General features: G+C 51.0%; 1 protein-coding gene across 1 annotated transcript; it reads right to left on the reverse strand.

The window, feature by feature from the left end:
* Nucleotides 1-1,391: 1,391 nt before the first annotated feature.
* Nucleotides 1,392-12,771, reverse strand: FADS1 (fatty acid desaturase 1). Its single transcript, XM_069471470.1, has 12 exons — nt 12,553-12,771; nt 10,417-10,527; nt 9,667-9,864; nt 8,895-8,996; nt 8,659-8,787; nt 5,308-5,368; nt 3,902-3,978; nt 2,942-3,039; nt 2,658-2,754; nt 2,337-2,416; nt 2,122-2,247; nt 1,392-1,744 (listed from the first exon to the last, which is right to left on the reverse strand). Exons 1-12 carry the CDS (start codon nt 12,754-12,756, stop codon nt 1,693-1,695), a joined length of 1,335 nt encoding a protein of 444 aa, XP_069327571.1. The 5' UTR covers nt 12,757-12,771; the 3' UTR covers nt 1,392-1,692.
* Between the last annotated feature and the right edge of the window lie 8,567 nt (nt 12,772-21,338).

The following is a 21,338-nucleotide window of genomic DNA, read 5'->3' on the forward strand; positions in this document are numbered from 1 at the left end:
TGGATGTGCTTTGTAAGAAGTCATCCTAAATTCCTATCTGGTCTCCAGAAGAATAAGACACCTGAACAAGAGTGGACAGAGTAAGGCACCTAGCTACAGCAATGACGATCACAAACGTTACTGTATTTTTAATTTTCCTATTTCTTTTTTAAAAATTTTTAAAATTTATTTTTTGGAAAGCCAGTCAAATTTAGCAGTGGAGGGGTTGAATACCAACTTTAGTGACACTAATGTTAATAAGTTCTGATAACCTACTACCTAATCTTCCTATTTCTGATTTAGAACTATAAACTGATTATATTGAACCCACTGCTCGTGCTCAAAAATAATGCTGTAACGTAATTTACTTTATAGAAAGTTTCTGCTTATAGCCCTTACACTCCTTACGACTGAAACTTGTGTCTTTTCTTGTGACTGGTAATTAGTATCTCCCAATTTGATCACTTGTGTTCACTACTTGCTGTTTTATTAAACTTGGAATTGCAGGTTGGGAAGCAAACGGGAACCACTGGGTGCCCCTTTTGTTTCTAGGGAGGACAGTTGCCACATCTGCTCAATTGCTGTGGAGCGAGAAGTAGACTCAGTTCTCTTCTGTTCCTTAGGAGGTGGCTGAAGAGGTGAAAGAGGAGGTGAAGCCAGCAACTCTCTGTACCATCCGTTCTGGCAAGAGCTAGGACCTAGTGTTCCCTCCAGACCCAGGATGGAACAGACCAAAATCAGTGGCACCAGGATCCTTTAGGACCTTTGCCCTGCCTGCTCCTGAAACTGGAAAATGGCTTCTCCCATCAGCCTGAGGCAAACCTAGGTCACAACTGGCCCTGGGCAGTGAGCTGAGCTCCCTGGCACTGTTATACCAGGCCCCAGAATTTCAAGTGGTTTGTTTTTTGAGGTTTTTTTTTTTTTTTTTTGAGACAAAATCTCGCTGTCACCCCAGGTACACTGTAGTGGCATCATAGCTCACTGCAACCTCAGACTCCTGGGCTCAAGCGATCCTCCTGCCTCAGCCTCCCAAGTAGCTGGGACTACAGGTGCACGCCACTACACCTGGCTAATTTTTCTATTTTGGGTAGAGATGGGGTCTTGCTCTCGCTTAGGCTGGTCTTGAACTCCTGACTTCAAGCAATCCTCTCGCCTCAGCCTTCCAGAGTGCTAGGATTACAGGCGTGAGCCACCATGCCCAGCCAACGCAGAATTCTAAGTGTTATTGCATCCTTTCTAAATCTTGCTCAAAAGGTTCAGTTGCTCCATCCATCTGAGGTTTTCAAGTGAGGGTGGAGAAGTGGACCAGTGAGATGAGCTCACCCTTTATATGAGTGGAGTTTTAGTGCTAGTTTAGTGCTAGTTTTAGTGCTGCCTCTGGGCTCAGTAGTCCCCCTCTTCTCATGCCCTCCCAGTTCCCTTTGCTCACCAGCCACCTGCATCTGCCAAACCAGAAAAAGGAAACAATAAAACTGTCTCACATCCCTGCCCCAACAGCTCCTTCTTTCTGGGGGACTTGTGTGTCCCCCTCACACCTCTTTAGATCTGTGCCTAGAGGATAAAAAGGAGAGGCTGGAGCCAGAGCCTTTATGTCCCCAAGCTCATCCCTCCTCTGAATACTAGAATTATAGTGGCATTGTCCCTCAAGCTCCACTCTGGTTTGGCTCCAGAGTCCTCCTCTTCCTCTTCCACGTGGGGCAGGGGGCGCTGTTGTTATTGGTGAAGATAGGCATCCAGCCAGAGCTGCCCCGACTCCTTCAGTGAGCTGCAGGGACAAGATGGAGCAGACAGTGAGGGAGACAGGCAGAGCTGGGCCCACCAGACATGGAGCAGTGCAGTTCTTACAGACAGACGGAGGCCGAGCCCCGTGACTTAAGGCCCTCTTCCATGTGGTGGCTTCCCTTCCTCCCCTTTGCTTCTGAGAAGCTGGCTTGGGCCGTGGCACCAAGGGGAAGCCCAGCGAGGGCACAGGCCTGACCTGGCCACAAGACCGATAGAGCACCCTGCCTCTGCCTTGGTGACCTCCACTGCTAACGACTGGGAAAACCCTGTCCCTCCCACCCCATGCATCACCACCATTCCCATTGTCCTGCCCTCTTCCCTCCCTACCAGCCACAGTCCTGGGCTCAGTCAGATACTCACTGGACAATGTCGGCGAAGGCTGAGAGCAGGGGCTTGGACTGGTACACTATGCCATGCTTGGCACACAGGGACTGCACCAAGGGAGCCACTTTGTGGTAATTGTGTCGGGGCATCGTGGGGAAAAGACTTCAGGGAGAACAGGAGAGTCAGTGGCTCCTGCTCCTCTGCTCCCACCTGCTGCCCACCCTACACGCTCCCCAGCTCCCCCTACTCACTGGTGCTCAATCTGGAAGTTGAGGTGTCCGCTGAACCAGTCATTGAAGGCAGACTTGTGGACGTTGCATGTTGCCTGGAGCTGGAGGAAAAGACCCAGCTTTTGCCCAGCCTACTCCAGGTAAGGCTGGCTGACAACAGGGCAGGGACTGTCCTGCTCACTCACCTCACAGAGTGGCAGGAGAGAAGCCTCAGCTAAGGAGGAAATGCTGCTGGGGGGCGGGGCTTTATTTATTTATTTATTTTTTTTGCAATTACTCTTACCCACCCACCCTTTTCATTAGTTGTGTTATGCATAGGTGTTGTGAGTGACCATCCCTTACCTGGGTGGAGACCCAGTCCTTGTTCCGGTCGTGATCAATGTGCATGGGGATGTGGTTCATCTGTGTCACCCACACAAACCAGTTGCTTTCCAGGAACCTGTTGCACACAGACAAAAACAGTATAGCAGAGCCCAGAGTTTTCACTTCCCTTCCAGCTTATCTACCCTTCCTGAGCCAACTCCTGAAACACCCCTGCTACCCAAAGTCCCGGCACAGCCCCCAGGTCAGACTGGTCACCCCCCAGCATCTTGCCTTCCTTCACCAATCCCTGGTCCCTATACTACCTGACCATGAAGAAGAGGCCCAGGAAGCCTTTCAGTCCCAGCAGCGGCACATAAGTGAGGAAGATGCGGACGTAGAAGGTGATCATCCAGGCCAGGTCCTGCCGTGAGCAAGGCAGAGGGCGTTTTAGCCACAGTGCAGCTCTTCCTCTTCCTCTCACTTCACCCATCTCTTTGCATGCTGCAGCCATTCTCCTGGTAGTCGCTCCTTTTCAGCTTCTCCTCTCAGGGGCCCAACCCTACAGTATCTAGTGCCACTGCTCCTTCCTTCCATTCCTAGTGGCACCTCCCAGCCCTCCTTGTCTGTCACCTTCACAGATAGCAAGGCCTACAGGGTCTCCCTGCCTTCAGCTCCTCCCAACCCATCTGAACCAAATGACTCTTCCGGGACCAGGCCTCAGTCCATGCTAGTGCCCCGATCAAAACTCCAGTCACTGTTCTGCACACTGAACCAAGCATCATACTCTTCCCCCGACATCTGAGTCTTCTATGATATGTCCAGTGGCCAAACTCACGCCTCACTTCTCAGCTTCTCTGCTCAAGAGTCCATCCTCCCCCTGGCCCACCTCTGCTTGTCAAGTGCCTATCCTAAGGCCAGCTAGAAAAGTGACTTCACAAGGCCAGGTGCAGTCAAGCCCCTTTTGGAATCCCTAGAACCTTTTGCCTGTATCTCTTTTCTGCTAACAACCCCATTCTGCTTCATCAGAATTTTCTTGAGAATAGGTACTGTTTCCCCCTCACCTTCCCCATCCCCAGGCTGGCCCTGGCATCATGCCCAGCACAGAACCTCAGGAGATGCTGGCTGTAAGCCAAATCACTGCATCCCACTTAGAGATAAGGAGAATCTATACCTGGTTCTATTATTTTGCTCTACATTAGGCCTGAAATCAGTCTCAGCTTCCCCGGGAAAACCTGTCTGGGTACTGGAGACAAGATGTGGGACCTTTGGCCATGGATACTCACCACCCACTTCTTCCGCTGGATAACAAAATAGAAAACATACCACTGGAAGTAGAGAGGCACCAAGGCTGGGGGCCCAACTGGGGAAGAAACAGAGACAGGGAGGGGCATGAGCCACATGAGGGTCAGGAAAGGGCTTATTGGTGCTGGAGAGACAGCCTCCAGCATGGGCTGCCTTGTCCGCCATCCCCTGTCACCTCTCCAGCTGCCTGAGCACTCCTCAATCCACTGGAGCCAGCAGGCACTGAAGGCGGCACAAATGCAAGTCTGGACAAGGAGAAACTTCCCAAGACAGTGCCCTGGGGGTGAGGGGTGGGAGTGGCACTCTCCCAGCTTCCAGCAGGACAAGCAGCTCCACCTGTGGGACTTGCTCTGCTCCTGTGTCCTTAAAAAGCTCCCTGCGTTACCTTGCCCGGGGCCTTCCTACTGGCACTAGGCCTGTCCCTGCAGTCACTGGCCCTGTGTCCGGGCTGCTCTACCACGTGGCTGAGGCGGCAGAAGCAAGGCAGCGTGTGTGTGGGAGGAGGGCCGTGCTGATCCTGCCCAGGAGGAGCAGCTCACTTCCGTGGACCAGGGAGATGGGCCTGTGCCACCTCAACCTGGAGCCCTGGAGGTCAGCTGTGAGAAGGAGCAGAGGGCTTCTTTTGAAAAACAACTGGGAGTTGAAGAGGTGGGTGTCATCCCACATGCTGCCCCATTTCCTGTTCTGTGTCTCTTCCCTGCAGTGCCTGATGCTGCCTGTGACCCCTTGCTCTACCGGGCCCACCCATGGCTCCTCTATCTTCAGGTGCCATGGATTCTAAAATTCTTTCCTCCAGAGGTCTCTTCTCCACCCTTCCACCCCATCCACCTTTCTCTCGTAGGGATAGTTGGTAATAGACAGTTAGGACGAATTCCTTCAAACTAAAATGGGATCAGTGAAATCCTTCCTTCCCTTCCTTTTAAAAATTGAAATTTTAAAAGAGTTTTAAAGCTCAAATTTTGAGCATTATGGAGCAGACTCGTAAAGCAGGGAATTTATAGCAGCTTCAGAAAGTGCTTCAGACAACCACAGAAATGTCTTCTTCTCAGTTCTAATAGCTCTTCCACTGCCGCCCCTCAGAGCTATCTGTACCTTTGCTCCCCTGGGAGTTGGACTAGACTCAGCTAGGTCACCGTGGCCCAGGTCTCTGTTTCACAAGGTTTAAGATGAGGTTCGCCTCCCAACCAAATGACCAAACGTTAGCCTAACTGTTGCCTTTGCTCAGCTGAGAGGGCAAACTGCTCCCATGCAGGGAGTCACCGGGGTTGGGGTGCTTCTTCCAGCCTCCTCCCCTAACATACCACTGTCCCTTGGAGAGCCATTTCCTCCTCGTACCCGTCAGCACCCCCTCCCAAGGCAGCTCCCCGTGTTGGACGAGGACACTCACTCAGAAAGAAGTATTTGTGCTGGTGGTTGTACGGCATGTACTTCTTCTTCTGTTTACCAAGCTGTAAAGAAAAGCAAACAAATCAGCATCTATAGACCAGTCACCTGTTTCCCTTCCCCTGTGACCTTAGTTTCTCCCTGCTTGGAAGTGTGGGCCTGCCGCAGAGCTGTCAGCTTGTTGGTGCTACCGGAAGGCTCCAGCGGGCCCAGCCTTACCTCCAGCACATGGAGCATGAAGCGCCGGGCCGTGCCCTGCAAGTGTGCCACGCCACGGCCTGCAGCTCGACGGCCATGCCTCTGTGAGGGACGTGCACAGTGCAGTCTACAGGTCCTGAGGACTCCTTGTGTTCACCCAGAGACACCTTTGTAATGAGGTTTCCAGGCTCCACTGTCGTCTCCCCTTCCTTTCTCCCATCTGGTACGTTTTTGACACCAGACTCTCCATGGACAACCAGAATCTACCCCTATACAGGTTAAGTATTCCTGCTATATCCAGCTCCTAATCCTCCCCATCAAAATATTTGGGTCTCATGAGCTTTACAAAATCTCTTGAAAGCTAAGCAAAGTCTGGCAAATATTTGTAGAAAGGATACCAAGAACAACCTGGCAATCTGGAAGTTCTGGCAAAGTTTTCCCCAGCAGGTGGTGGTCATTTTGTAAGCCCAGCTGCTGAAGAGACAGGCTGGGACTGCCAGGACAGACAACCAGTCAACCCAGAACCCCTAGCACGGGCTCACAGAAACATGACAGCAAAGCTCTGCTGTCTGTCAGTCCCCGGCTCCTTCTATTTCTCTTGTCCCAACTAGTTCAGGCGACCAGACAACCATGAGGGCACCAGAGGAGCACTGGACTCCAGAGCAAATGCCAGCTCATCCCTCCATGCGTCCGCCCTCTGTGTTCACAAGTTGTTTACTGAGGGCCTACTCTGTGCAAATCGCTTTAGCTAGATGAAGTGTTCTTTCCACATTAACAGAGTCATTCAACAAGTACTTGAGCGCCTACTGTGCACCTGGCACTGTTCTAGCTGCTGAAGATAAGAGAGGTGAATAATACACAGTTCCTACCCTCATAGCCTACAGCCCGAGGAGAGGAAACCGGTGATAAATTTGTCAACGGAGCTCAAGGTGGTTCACAGATTAAAAAGAGGAAAACAGGACAGAGAGAGGGAGGCAGCAAGGGTCAGACACGGCCTCCCGCAGGTGCTGCCATCTGAAGTGAGACTTGACTGATGAGAGGGGCCAGCAGTGCAGACAGGCAGTGGAGGAACATTCAAAGCAGAGGAATGGCCAGCGCAGAGGCTCCCGGACACTCAAGGGACAGGAAGCAATGGGAGAGTGAGAAGACCAGAAATGCAGGGAGGGGCCAGATCACACAGGGCCCTAGAAGGCCTTGGTAAGACCATGGTAAGGAGTTTGGGTTTTATTTCAGTGGCAATAAGTCGCTGGAAGGTTTTCAACAGATGTGGCATGATCTGCTTTGCGCTTTAAATTGCTCACTCTGGCTAGAGGTGAAGAGAATTGTAGGGGGCAGGTATAGCTGCAGGGGGGAGGCTGGAGTTAATGCAGACCAGAGCCAGACCAGGCCGGGGGGAGGCACAGCCGTAGGGCTCACGAAGTCAGTGGGTTTGGGATGTGCTTCAGAGGCAGTGTGAACAAGGCCTGCTGGTGAGCTAGATGTGGTGGTGACAGTCACCCCATCCTGATCCACATTAACTGAGGGGGAAACCGAAAGAGAAGCACCCTTCTTGTTTGGTGGGGTGGGTAGGGCAGAACCCTGGCCTCCTATCTTGGAACTGTTATGAAAAGGAGCCCCGTCCATTGCTGCCTCCTTGAATGGCAACCAAATGCCATTATGATCCTAATAACTTTGCCCCATCTTGTTTAGACCCTCAGTCAGAAGGGTTCCATTTAGAGCAAAGTGTCCCCTGCACCTCGTTGTCCTCCAGGAGAGATGGGAGGCACAGAGGTAGATGTCACAGGGTCAGCACGGGCATCAAGATCCAGTTAAGCTGTACCCTGAGGGACTGAAGCAAGCCCCCAACAGCTGACAGCCCAGGTATTCACTAACAGGCAGCCTATCCCCAGCCTCATAACTAGCGGGCAGAAAAAAGAAAGAACAAAAGGAAAGGCTATTTTGGGTCCCAGATCATCCTCCATCTTTCATGTCTGCAGATGGAATACCCGAGTACCAAGAAGCAATAAAGGTAGTGGTGTGAGATGGTTCCCTGCCCCTTAGCCTCCCCACCTGTTTTTTTGACCCCCTGTAGTGACAATGGAAGTACTACTGCCCAGTAAATAACCACACTGCCCTTGAAGCAGCCAACCGAGCCAGGTTGGGGGTCAGGGCTGGTTCACACAGGGTTGGAGTTAGACATGTAACAAACCCAAGAAGCCCATGTTCAGGAGGTAGGAAAACTGGAACATTATGGACAGGTGGGGTATGAACCTCAAACTATGAGCTGCTCCTGTCAGGACAGCCAGTGCTGCCAAGGCCTTCCACAGTGTTCTCATAGCCAGGGGGGAGAACAGAGCCAGGCTACCTTGAACTCATGCCTAGAATTGAAATGCGTTTAACAATAGTTTAATTCCTGGCAAGCTGAAATGTCACTGAGTTGGGGAAGAGGACCTGGCAGAACTCTAACTGGAGCCTGGAGCCTTGGGACTCGGGGTAAATTTTAAATGAACTTTTCAAAGAACTTTGCTGGCATTTCAGAGCCTTCCATTGCCTGATGCTTACTAAAAGCTCCCCAGATCTCTACCCGGAGACATTCTTCCTTCAGCACTATGTTATGATTTCTGCTCAAACCCAATGCTGACCACCACGGAAGTCGGGCTGGGATCAGAAGGGTGGGAAGCACTCGGTGAGTGAATGTTCCAGGCACTGGGTGTCAAAGAAGAGTAAGACGGTCCTATCTGTGTTCTGGATATCAGTCCAGGGGACGGGGATGACTGACAGGTAGGAGATCCAAGTGTTGAGAGCAATACCAAGTGCAGGGGGTGACTCCCTGGGGCAGGAGGGTCAAAAGCAGCCCCAGGAGGTGCCCTCATCACCCCCTCGGATGAGCAGAGCTCACAGTGATCTCCTGGTCATCCTCTGGATCCTCTGCAGCACATGGTACTTTCTGTGCAATAACTATGCGCTGACTGAACTCACTAGGGAGGATGGTGATGCTGTCCTGGGCAGCCCCAGTCTACTGCCTGTTGATTCCCAGAACTTCCAAATGGCAAAGCCCCAGCCAGCCCCGCCCTTGATGTCTCACCCACACTGACAACATTGTGGGCATTTCCCCCAAAGCCCTCCGTGCTGGCTGTTTTCCATTCCCCAAGACCTTTCCACTGATACCTCTGCTCACCTCCACAGACAGGATCTTCCCCAAGGCAAAGAGGAGGGGATGCATGTTGATGTCTGGGTCTTTGCGAAAGCAGTTGGGCTTGGCATGGTGCTGGAAGTGCAGGTGGTTCCACCAACTGGCAGGGGCCCCCTGCAGAAAAGCGGGGACACGAGTATGAAAACCTAGTTCCCCTCCCCTCTGCCCCAGCAGCCCTCTGTTGCCTGGAGTTTCAGAGAGCCCCTCTCTATCCCACTGACCTTCAGGTGGCCAATGACAAAATGATGTAGCAGATGGTTCCACATGGAGGTGCTGAAGACTGACAGGTGCCCAAAGTCATGCTGCAGCCAGCCAGCCTGGGCCTGGGTAAGAAAAGTCAGCACTGAGGACAGCCCACCAGCCCAGCGTCCCTCTCACTGACTTCAACGCCTCCTTTAGCCCCTCCATCTTCCTTCATCCACCAAAGCCCGCGATGTGCGTCAGCAGTCAGGAAACGTGGGTCCTAATCCTGGCTCTGCCACTGATTCACATGTGAGTTGCAGTAAATCACTATCCCTTCCCTGTTCTTCAGTTTCCCCAGCTCTGAAGTTCACGGCTTATGGAGTGGCGTCCAGAATCCAAAAAGGGTCACAGATGAGGAGAAGGCTTGCCAAGTGGGTCTGACAGCCAAGAATTGGGGCCCAACCATTATTAGCATGTCAGGCAATGTCAATGGTGGGGAGGGAACCAAGTCAAACCAGGATCTTTGTTCTTGGCACACTTGGGCTGTGACAGAACCTGAACCTCAAGTTTCAGAGAACAAATTCCATAGGAGGAAGGGAACCCTGGAAGCAGCAGGTGGAGAGGCAGTGAGAGAAATGAAGATGCAAGTAGCTGATGAGCAGATAAAAGCCTCAGAAATGGAACATACATTCTCCTCCTGTGCTAACTCTCCCTCGGAGGGCAGGGCTCCTTGGCCTTCTGAAGGGGTCAAAGAGCTTTCCCCAGGGGCGCTGAGCATGCCTGTGCACTTGACAAGCCAAAGGCTCTCACCTGCACTGCACTGAGCAGCACCGCACAGAGGAGGAAGGGCACGAAGGATGTCCCAAAGACCCAAAGGGTGAGCCAGGCAGTGACATCCAGCAGCAAGATGTGCAGCAGGTACAGCAGGAAGAACACATGGTTGGCCTTCATGAGCCCCATCTGCTCCACTGTGGCCCGCAGCTTCCGGAACTCATCAGTCAGCTCTTTCTGGGAAGGGAGAGGGGGCCTATTATTCTTCTCAGGGGCAAATCAACACTGCTGGAGACAACAGTCCTCTCAGGCTCAAGGAACTCCCACTAAGGTGGCTGTGGGAAGTCCAGAGTCCTAGGCAGAGACACCACAATAATGAGGATGACAGGAGGATCGTGCCTAAGAGTTAAGCTGACATAAGTCCCTGCTTTGCCATTTACTGGCTGTGTGATCCTTGGCCATGTTGCTTAACCTCTCTGAGCCTCAGTTTTCTCATCTGTAAATGTGTGGGAATTTATGAGTTTATGCTTGGCACATAGTAAGTGCTCAATAAATAGGTCTCGTGTTAATGATGATGGTAGGCATGGTAGCGACAGTGTCGGGAGAGCCATAGGTTTCCAAGCCCTGCTCTCTTGGGCCTGTGACCCCATGACTATGCAAGAGAAGCAGGGACCTCGAGACTCCCTAGAACTACTGACTGTGGTCACCTGTGATCCCATCTGGGCTTTCCTTCTCCCCGCTCCCCACTCCCAACAACCAGGAGTCTCCCAAGAGCAAACAGGGTCTCACGTTCTTGGTGGACTCAAAGCTGGGCTGCTCTGGAGACAGTTCTCCAATCAGGAGAGAGTTCATATACTTCCTCACCAGGCCCTTGTTGATGTGGAACGCCACAAAGGGGTCCTGCAAGCAGGAGACAAGACAGAAAGGTGAGGGAGCCAGCCCCCAACTCCTAGAGGGCTCACACCAAAGGCATCCTCCTGCCAGCAAAAAGGCTGTATCCAAATTGAAACAGAGACCACCTTCCTGGGCCAGCTGCCCTTTGCGGGTGCTCAGACCTTTCCCAGGTGTCCACAGCTCAAGACCACCCAGCTGCCGTGTCCTAATTAGAAGGGCACCACCTAGAAAGACCTGCCTGGGCTGGCCCTTTCCCTGGGTGTCTCTGGGGACAGCTTTTGCCCAAGGATTTAGGTATTGGTAGGGAACAGAAGGGATAGGTGGGGCTATAAGACTTCTCAGTCTTTTCTTGCGGAACTTGTTAACAAGTCCCTTCTCTCTCACAGCTAGTGTCTCCATAACTGCAAAGAGGGGGGCATCCAGTGTCCAAACTGGGGAACTTTTGTATTCCTCCTCCTCTCCGCCATTGTTCCGGGTAGCGTTCTGTATTTCCCCAAGCACTCTGACCACGCCCTGCTCTAGGGTGGCTAATTTTGGTTATGCAAGGTGGGATCCCGGCAACAAGATTCAAGATTCACATCCTAAGGTTCCAGGAGCTATCGGAGACCCGGCATGTGGGGAGGGGCGCGGGGGATGGGGCGGGGGCGGAGCCGGCGGCCGGTGGCGCCACACATACTGGACCAATCGCAGTCCCTACCGCGGTATCCCTGGCCCCAAATCACACTGCGGGAGCCCCAGCGTCGGTGCCTGCTCCATCTACGCAAGCGCCAGCCCACGCCTGCGCTGTCGGCCGCCCTCTGGGCTACCCGCGAGTGACCACTCCGGGTGATCAGCACAGACTCTGGCCTCGCCCCCTGGGCGGGTTGGTGTCAGAGGGTGGGGCGGGTCTTCGCCCTGCAGCGTTTGAGCTCCGCTGCGACCTCGTTATGGGAACCATGGTGACCCGAGGCGCACTCTGGGCCGCCAGGGCAGTGAATGGGGACTGCGGAGGAGGTCCTGCTGCAGGGCACAAGATCAAAAAGGGATACATGGGGAGGCGACGCTATCCTGGCCGCCAAGAAACGTCTCAACATTCAGGTCGCAAGGGAAGCCCTCCCTCCTCTCTGGCACTACAGCCCGGTAGGGAGGCGCCAGGGGCCTTAGCTCTGAAGACTAGTGGTCTAGAAAGAGGCTGCAGGACCCGGGTTTGGAAGCGCGCTGACCCCGCATTGAGGCCCAAGGAAAGGAGGGACGCGACCCCGCAAGAGGCCTAGCGCCATGAAATGCAAACAGCTGTCCACTGCGCCGAATAGCTGGAGACCCGAATAGCTGGAGACTCGCTGGCCTGCGGCCAATGAGCTCCCCGGCAGGATTCGAGGACACGTCCTCGCTAAGTGTATGCTAATGCTGTTCCCATTTCCCCCAGAGTGCCAGCGCGGCTTGCCCTTTCCGGCGCATGCTGTCCCTTCCCCGTCCTCTAGGCGCAGGGGTTCCCAAGGCAGTGGGCTCCCCAAGTTTTCCCGTTTCAGCCCTATCTTCAAGAGGAGTCCCCTCTCTTCCTCCCTCCCCGCTCCTGCCAGCGAGTGGAGCCCGGCGCGCGCTCGGTCCATACACAGCAGCGCTCCCCCTCCCAGCCTTCGAGACAGAACGTGACTCCCTCTCCCTGCGACTGACCCCTCCGCCCGTGGCGCCCAGCATCCTTGCTCTCTTCCCTTCTAACCCAGCTCTGGGTCCGGCCCACGCCCGGAGACCGGAGACTCGGGCTACAGGCGGAATGCGCGGACAGCGCAGCCCTTTGTTTGTGTGTGCATGTTGCTGGCTTCCACCCCCACTCCCCAGGCTCCGATTTCCAGAGCCCCCCTCCGGCCCTTGCATCCTGTGCCCGCAGGACACCCAATCTCCGGGCAACAGGTATGCTCCGGCGCCTCCCGGCTTTTCTCCGAATTAGTCGTTAAGCCCTCGGTGCCGAAATTCCTGGCTCCCACGCAAGCAGCTTCGGGTCGCGGCCGCTCGGCCCTGCCCTCTCCCGTGCCCTCGCCTGGCAGCGCTCACCGTGGCATCCTGCCCGGCGTAGTGGCTGATGACCCGGGAGCCACCAGGGTGCCGGTGTGTGAACTCACTGATGTTGTACACCTTCCGGTCGATCACGAGCCACCGCTCCCCGCGCCCGGAGCGCTGCGCCACCTCTTCCCAGGTGAAGTAGCGCGGCGTGGGCCCCTGGGCCGGGGTCTCGGCCGCCGGCGGGCCGGGGGCCATGGCCGGCCTGAAGACGCCGCGCGCTGGCCGTGCAGGGGCTGTCAAGCGTGCGCTCAGCGCCCGCGCCGGCCTCGCGAGTTCAGGTAGCCGGTCCGCCGGTGCGCGCTGGGAGCGCGCCGCCCACGGGCCGCGTTTTCGGCGCCAAGGCGCGGACCTCCGAGCTGGCAGCGCGCGCTCCCATTGGCCGGGCCTTGTGGCGCAAGGAGCGAGCCCCCGCCCCCCGCCCCACGCCCGCGAGACCCCGACACTCGTAGTGGGGTCGGCGCGCGCCCCCTGGCGGGCTTCTTGGGTGCGTCGCCGCCCGATTCCGCTTCCTAACGTCTGGCTGGTGTCTCGGCGACCGCTCCCGGGAGGCGCCGCAGTGGGAATAACGGTTCCCGTGGAGGCAGAGGGTCCTAGTGCGAGCAGGAGTTGGCCCGGCCCGGCCAGGCTGGCGGCGGGAGCGGAGCGAAGCTCGAAGCTCCGTAAGTGAGTGCATGGAGGCGTCGGGGCCGAGGGGGTGGCTGAGAGGCGGCCAGGACCAGGGCAGGGGGCGGAGGGAGGCTCTCCCTGCGACGGGGGTCGTCCCGCAGCCCAGGCTGTCCCGGGAGCGGGGTTGCCCAGGGGCATCTTCTCTACGCAATGGTTGCCTTAGCCAGGGTCTCCAGATGGGACACCACATGGATGGAAACTCCCGCCGCCTCGCCGTGCTGTTCCACGCCTTGTGCTGCCTGAAGTATTAATATTTTTCTACCTATCAACATAGTTCACATCCTGGTCTTTTTTTTTTTTTTTTTTTTTGATACAGGGTCTCCCTCCGTCTGTCACCCGGGCTAGAGTGCAGTGGCATCATCATAGCTCACTGCAAACTCAAACTCCTGGGCTCAAGCGATCCTCTTGCCTCAGCCTCCCAAGTAGCTGGGACTACAGGCACAAGCCACCACGCACAGCTAATTTCTTCTATTTTTTTTTTTTTTTTTTGAGACAGAGTCTCGCTCTATTGCCCTGGCTAGAGTGAGTGCCATGGCGTCAGCCTAGCTCACAGCAACCTCAAACTCCTGGGCTTAAGCGATCCTACCGCTTCAGCCTCCCGAGTAGCTGGGACTACAGGCATGCGCCACCATGCCCGGCTAATTTTTTCTATATATATTTTAGTTGTCCATATAATTTCTTTCTATTTTTTTAGTAGAGACGGGGTCTCACTCTTGCTCAGGCTGGTCTCGAACTCCTGACCTTGAGCGATCCACCCGCCTCGGCCTCCCAGAGTGCTAGGATTACAGGCGTGAGCCACCACGCCCGGCCTAATTTCTTCTATTTTTGGTAGAGACGGGGTCTTACTCCTGCTCAGGCTGGTCTGGAACCCCTGACCTCAAGTGATCCTCCCACCCTGGCCTCCCAGAGTGCTATGCCCGGCCCACATCCTGGCCATTTTTAATCACTCCTTAATTCTTCCTTGTGCTAAGAGATCCCAGTGAGCTTGGTGATGATTTTCTTCTTGCCAGGGCTTGGGGTTGTTTCCAGTTTTTGCTATAAAATTTGCTATCTTTGCACAGTCGCCCCACCTCCTAGTTTCCCCAAGAGTGAAATTACCTGATCAAAGAGTACAAATCATTTTATAGCTCTTGTTAGACATTGCCAAGTTGTCAGGCAAGATTTTTTTAAAAAGGCACATTGACTGTACAGAGGGGCAGCTGCATGAACCACGGTGCAGTGGCCTGGCATCTTAAGCGGAAGTCAGGACACCGAAACTTCCCAGTAGGAACTTGGGAAGTCCCTTCCCCATCATGAACCTCAATTTTCTTGTCTATAAAGTGAGGGATTTGGATTGAATAGATAAAGGTCCCTGTCTACCAGAAATCTGGTCTCTGTATCACCCTCTCCTGACTCCTAGAGGCTCAGATGCTAGCCCGGTGCCTGGGTTAGGCAGGCTTCCTTTCCTCTGGCTGTGGAGTCCATCAAAGCGCCCAAAGACTAGTGTAAGCAGAGGAGAGACAGCAGAGCCCAGGACTTCAGAGCCCAGGGCTCAAATCTCAGCTCTGCCGCTTAACTAGCTGAGTGACAAAATATTCAGCCTCTCCTGGCTCGGTTTCCCCCTCTGTAACTGAGGTTGGTAACAGTTCCTACCTTGTAGGGTTATGAGAATTAAATGAGTTAATGTTTGTAAAACATGAAGAACAGTGCCTAGAACATAGTACGTGCTTTATAAAGTGTGTGTAGAATAAATAAAGGACAATTGCACACCTAAACTCTGGGTTTCTTCAGGACTGAGACAGCTTCTTAACTGGCACGCCCACCTGTGGGTGCATTCCCGCTCCTCTTTCAAAAACCCAGAAACTTTTTTTTTTACAGCACTTTTTGTGAAATCATGGATAAGTCAAAAGTTCCTGTTGTTTTTGAATATTAGTTCCATCGTGGAACCAATGCAGCGCAGACAGTTCGAAATATCAACGAAGTGCTTGGGAAGGATGCAGCTAATGAACGAATGGTACTTAGATGATTTGAGAAGTTCCCGTTCTAGTGATTTTAATCTTGAAAGTCAGCCACATGGCTGACCTGAGACCAAGGTGGATAATGATGAGCTTGAGCTGAAAGCTGTAGTGGAAGCAAATCCATCTCAACCTACACATGAATTAGCAGCAAGGTTTAATGTTACTATTCCAATAATATTGGACCATTTGAAACAAATTGGCAAGGTAAAGAAGCTGGATAGATGGGTACCGTATGAATTAAACAAGCATCAGCAGAGAAGTTGTCTCAAACCTTGCCTTTCTTTGCTGTCATAACATAAAGGCAGATCATTTCCACACCATATTGTTATGTGTGATGAAAAATGGATTTTTTGAAAATCACAAGCATTCAGCACAACGGTTGGATAAAGACGAAGTGCCAAAACACAGTCCAAAACTGAATATTCACCAAAGAAACACTAAGGGTGTCTGTTTAGTGGTCCCGAGCTGGTATTATCCATTACAGCTTCACGAAACTTGGTCGGTCAACTACAGTGGATGTCTACTGCAACCGGTTGGATGCAATGGTGAGGATGCTTGCCATTAAGCAGCCCAGATTGGTCAATAGAGACAGGCCAATCCTCTTGCAAGACAACTCTTGACCACATATTGCATAAACAACGCTGCTCAAACTACAGAGGCTGGACTTGGAAACTCTCTGTCATCCAGCATAATCACCAGACCTTGCACCAGTTGACTACCATTTCATCCAGGCTTTGGACCACTTCTTGCAAAGAAAAATATTCCATTCCCAACAAGCTTTGGAAAACACCTTATGCGATTTCATCGCCACTCGTTCTCCAGGCTTCTTTGCTGCTGGTGTAAACAAGCTACCATTAAGATGGCAAAACTGTGTCGATAGTTCAGGTGCATACTCTATACTGCTTATTGTTTGAGATATAATAAACTAAACTTTTGATTCAAAATTGGACATTTCATATTTAATGACCTAATATCTTGTGAGCAGCAATTAGTTTATTGGGCTTGGTGAGGGAGGGTTAATGCTTTAATTCACTCAATAAAACATTTAAAATGCCCACAATTTCCATTTGCCTTTTTTGTTTTCATTTTTATTTATTTATTTAAGAAAATCAACTGGGTTCCTTAACTAATGATCCCACTATCTCCTGCCCTGTAGGCAGCCCTGTCTGAAAGCCCTGGGTCTTCAAGTTGAGGCATTTCTATTCTACCCTGGAGGCACCTCGGACCCCTGGGAGACTTTTTTTTTTTTTTAATTTTTGACAGAGTCTCGCTGTGTTGCCCGGGGTTAGAGTGAGTGCCGTGGTGTCAGCCTAGCTCACAGCAACCTCAGACTCCTGAGCTCAAGCAATCCTCCTGCCTCAGCCTCCCGAGTAGCTGGGACTACAGGCATGCGCCACCATGCCCAGCTAATTTTTTCTATGTATTTTTAGTTGTCCAGATAATTTCTTTCTATTTTTAGTAGAGATGGGGTCTTGCTCTTGCTCAGGCTGATCTCAACCTCCTGACCTCGAGTGATCCACCCGCCTCGGCCTCCCAGAGTGCTAGGATTACAGGCGTGAGCCACCGCGCCCGGCCTCTGGGAGACTTTTAAGCAGAGAGATTTGGGACTCAGGTTTCTGGGTTTTAGAAAGAGGAGCGGGAATGCACCCACAGGTGGGCGTGCCAGTTAAGAAGCTGTCTCAGTCCTGAAGAAACCCAGAGTTTAGGTGTGCAATTGTCCTTTATTTATTCTACACACACTTTATAAAGCACTTACTATGTTCTAGGCACTGTTCTTCATGTTTTACAAACATTAACTCATTTAATTCTCATAACCCTACAAGGTAGGAACTGTTACCAACCTCAGTTACAGAGGGGGAAACCGAGCCAGGAGAGGCTGAATATTTTGTCACTCAGCTAGTTAAGCGGCAGAGCTGAGATTTGAGCCCTGGGCTCTGAAGTCCTGGGCTCTGCTGTCTCTCCTCTGCTTACACTAGTCTTTGGGCACTTTGATGGACTCCACAGCCAGAGGAAAGGAAGCCTGCCTAACCCAGGCACCGGGCTAGCATCTGAGCCTCTAGGAGTCAGGAGAGGGTGATACAGAGACCAGATTTCTGGTAGACAGGGACCTTTATCTATTGAATCCAAATCCCTCACTCTATAGACAAGAAAATTGAGGTTCATGATGGGGAAGGGACTTCCCAAGTTCCTACCGGGAAGTTTCGGTGTCCTGACTTCCGCTTAAGATGCCAGGTCACTGCACCGTGGTTCATGCAGCTGCCCCTCTGCACAGTCAATGTGCCTTTTTAAAAAATCTTGCCTGACAACTTGGCAATGTCTAACAAGAGCTATAAAATGATTTGTACTCTTTGATCAGGTAATTTCACTCTTGGGGAAACTAGGAGGTGGGGCGACTGTGCAAAGATAGCAAATTTTATAGCAAAAACTGGAAACAACCCCAAGCCCTGGCAAGAAGAAAATCATCACCAAGCTCACTGGGATCTCTTAGCACAAGGAAGAATTAAGGAGTGATTAAAAATGGCCAGGATGTGGGCCGGGCATAGCACTCTGGGAGGCCAGGGTGGGAGGATCACTTGAGGTCAGGGGTTCCAGACCAGCCTGAGCAGGAGCAAGACCCCGTCTCTACCAAAAATAGAAGAAATTAGCTGTGCGTGGTGGCTTGTGCCTGTAGTCCCAGCTACTTGGGAGGCTGAGGCAAGAGGATCGCTTGAGCCCAGGAGTTTGAGTTTGCAGTGAGCTATGATGATGCCACTGCACTCTAGTCCGGGTGACAGAGGCAGACTCTGTTTCAAAAAAAAATTTTTTTTAAATAATTCCATGTTTAGGGATATAGCCTTTTTGGAAAAAAACATTTATAAACAAAAAAAAAAAAAAAAAAAAAAAGAAGCAGTATTTATGACGGCAAAAAAAAAAAAAAAAGAAAGAAAGAAAAAAAGGAAATAATCTAAATGCCCATCAGTGAAATATTATGCAGACATTAAAAATAATGTAATGAAAGTTTGGCTGCAGAGACAACCACTCTATGGAAAGAGACTAGAAGGAAATGATAATAGTGATTGTTTCTAGATTGGGTGGATCAACATAATTTGTATTTTCTTTAATACTTTATGAATTTTTTTTTTTTTTTTTTTTTTTTTTTTTGAGACAGAGTCTCACTCTGTTGCCCAGGCTAGAGTGAGTGCCGTGGCGTCAGCCTAGCTCACAGCAACCTCAAACTCCTGAGCTCAAGCGATCCTCCTGTCTCAGCCTCCCGAGTAGCTGGGACTACAGACTACAGGCATGCGCCACCATGCCCGGCTAATTTTTTCTATATATATTTTTAGCTGTCCATATAATTTCTTTCTATTTTTAGTAGAGATGGGGTCTCGCTCTTGCTCAGGCTGGTCTCGAACTCCTGAGCTCAAACGATCCGCCCACCTCGGCCTCCCAGAGTGCTAGGATTACAGGCGTGAGCCACCGCGCCCGGCCTCTGGGAGACTTTTAAGCAGAGAGATTTGGGACTCAGGTTTCTGGGTTTTAGAAAGAGGAGCGGGAATGCACCCACAGGTGGGCGTGCCAGTTAAGAAGCTGTCTCAGTCCTGAAGAAACCCAGAGTTTAGGTGTGCAATTGTCCTTTATTTATTCTACACACACTTTATAAAGCACGTACTATGTTCTAGGCACTGTTCTTCATGTTTTACAAACATTAACTCATTTAATTCTCATAACCCTACAAGGTAGGAACTGTTACCAACCTCAGTTACAGAGGGGGAAACCGAGCCAGGAGAGGCTGAGTATTTTGTCACTCAGCTAGTTAAGCGGCAGAGCTGAGATTTGAGCCCTGGGCTCTGAAGTCCTGGGCTCTGCTGTCTCTCCTCTGCTTACACTAGTCTTTGGGCGCTTTGATGGACTCCACAGCCAGAGGAAAGGAAGCCTGCCTAACCCAGGCACCGGGCTAGCATCTGAGCCTCTAGGAGTCAGGAGAGGGTGATACAGAGACCAGATTTCTGGTAGACAGGGACCTTTATCTATTGAATCCAAATCCCTCACTCTATAGACAAGAAAATTGAGGTTCATGATGGGGAAGGGACTTCCCAAGTTCCTACCGGGAAGTTTCGGTGTCCTGACTTCCGCTTAAGATGCCAGGCCACTGCACCGTGGTTCATGCAGCTGCCCCTCTGTACAGTCAATGTGCCTTTTTAAAAAATCTTGCCTGACAACTTGGCAATGTCTAACAAGAGCTATAAAATGATTTGTACTCTTTGATCAGGTAATTTCACTCTTGGGGAAACTAGGAGGTGGGGCGACTGTGCAAAGATAGCAAATTTTATAGCAAAAACTGGAAACAACCCCAAGCCCTGGCAAGAAGAAAATCATCACCAAGCTCACTGGGATCTCTTAGCACAAGGAAGAATTAAGGAGTGATTAAAAATGGCCAGGATGTGGGCCGGGCATAGCACTCTGGGAGGCCAGGGTGGGAGGATCACTTGAGGTCAGGGGTTCCAGACCAGCCTGAGCAGGAGCAAGACCCCGTCTCTACCAAAAATAGAAGAAATTAGCTGTGCGTGGTGGCTTGTGCCTGTAGTCCCAGCTACTTGGGAGGCTGAGGCAAGAGGATCGCTTGAGCCCAGGAGTTTGAGTTTGCAGTGAGCTATGATGATGCCACTGCACTCTAGTCCGGGTGACAGAGGCAGACTCTGTTTCAAAAAAAAATTTTTTTTAAATAATTCCATGTTTAGGGATATAGCCTTTTTGGAAAAAAACATTTATAAACAAAAAAAAAAAAAAAAAAGAAGCAGTATTTATGACGGCAAAAAAAAAAAAAAAAAAAAAGAAAGAAAAAAAGGAAATAATCTAAATGCCCATCAGTGAAATATTATGCAGACATTAAAAATAATGTAATGAAAGTTTGGCTGCAGAGACAACCACTCTATGGAAAGAGACTAGAAGGAAATGATAATAGTGATTGTTTCTAGATTGGGTGGATCAACATAATTTGTATTTTCTTTAATACTTTATGAATTTTTTATGATAAGCCTGTATTAGTTTTACAATCAGGGTAAAAAGGTTATAAAAAATACCACTTGCAGGATGCTTCCTTGATTAACCCCACCTACCTAAAACCATTCATTAAGTGTCTTATTCAACATTTGTGGCTCATTTGCTCTTTGTCACTTACTTTGATAGGTGCTGGGAATACAAAGTTCAGTACCATAAGGGCTGTGCCTAGCCGAGTCTACTGGGGGAGACAGACAAGCAATCCCTGATCACAGGTCAGTAGGATAGATGTGAATTGAATTCATCTTTGTGATTCTCAGCATTTATGCAGTTTGTGTGACACGAATTTGCATTCGTGTTTCTTTGCTTTTTGTGTGTTCTTAGGCCACTCACGTGTTTTGGTTACCTACCTAACTAGGTTATAATCTTCTGGGCCCGGGAGTATGGGTTATGTTTAGTATTACCTGTTGTATATTCAGAATACCTTAGTTTGGAGTTCTATGTGGAATCCCACATAAATTTGTTGAGCTAACTGATGATTTCAACCTGAAAAAATACAAGCGAGCAAGCATACAGGCTCCTAGGCAAATGTCCCACTGCCTTCTTGTGTCCCTGTGCCCCTCTACAGATAGTCGTGCAGACCGTGAAAACCCATTTCCAGGCCCGAGCGGGGGCCAGCTAGATAAACCCTGTGCCTTGTGGGCCCTGCTGATACTGAGCTAACTTGCCTTATGCAGAATATGAATCATATGCTTAATTCCAGATTGGCACTTGTAAATCCTGATTGTTCTGGCCAAATTTTTTACTCAGGGAACAGAGCAAAATCAGCTTAAGACTTAAATGCTGATTCTAATCAGGCCATATTTGAATGACATAACTGATCGAGGCCGTTGGAATAACCTGAAATGTGAGTTCAAATTTTGATGCGTTTTGACAGAGGATCACAAAGATGATAGTTGAACAATGGATGAGATCCTTTACAAAGCCAGCGAGTGTGAAAGAAGCGGTATTGGTTTTGCTCAGCTCGTGCTGCAGCCTCCTCTCAGAGACAGCCTTTCAGGCCATTAAAGACCAAGGCCATTTTCACAAAAACCTGGGTTTATGTGAAGTTAGGTACTTTATGGAGATGCAGTGAGT

This window comes from Eulemur rufifrons, chromosome 6 (genome assembly GCF_041146395.1).
Source record: "Eulemur rufifrons isolate Redbay chromosome 6, OSU_ERuf_1, whole genome shotgun sequence".
NCBI classification, from domain to species: Eukaryota; Metazoa; Chordata; class Mammalia; order Primates; family Lemuridae; genus Eulemur; species Eulemur rufifrons.

Coding starts and splice junctions, on each gene's coding strand:
- FADS1 (XM_069471470.1), bottom strand. CDS start 12,756: ATGGCCCCCGGCCCGCCGGCGGCCGAGACCCCGGCCCAGGGGCCCACG. Junction 9,865..10,416: donor GCTTTGAGTCCACCAAGAAC/GTGAGACCCTGT, acceptor CTCCCTTCCCAG/AAAGAGCTGACTGATGAGTT. Junction 8,997..9,666: donor TGCTGCTCAGTGCAGTGCAG/GTGAGAGCCTTT, acceptor TTTCTTACCCAG/GCCCAGGCTGGCTGGCTGCA.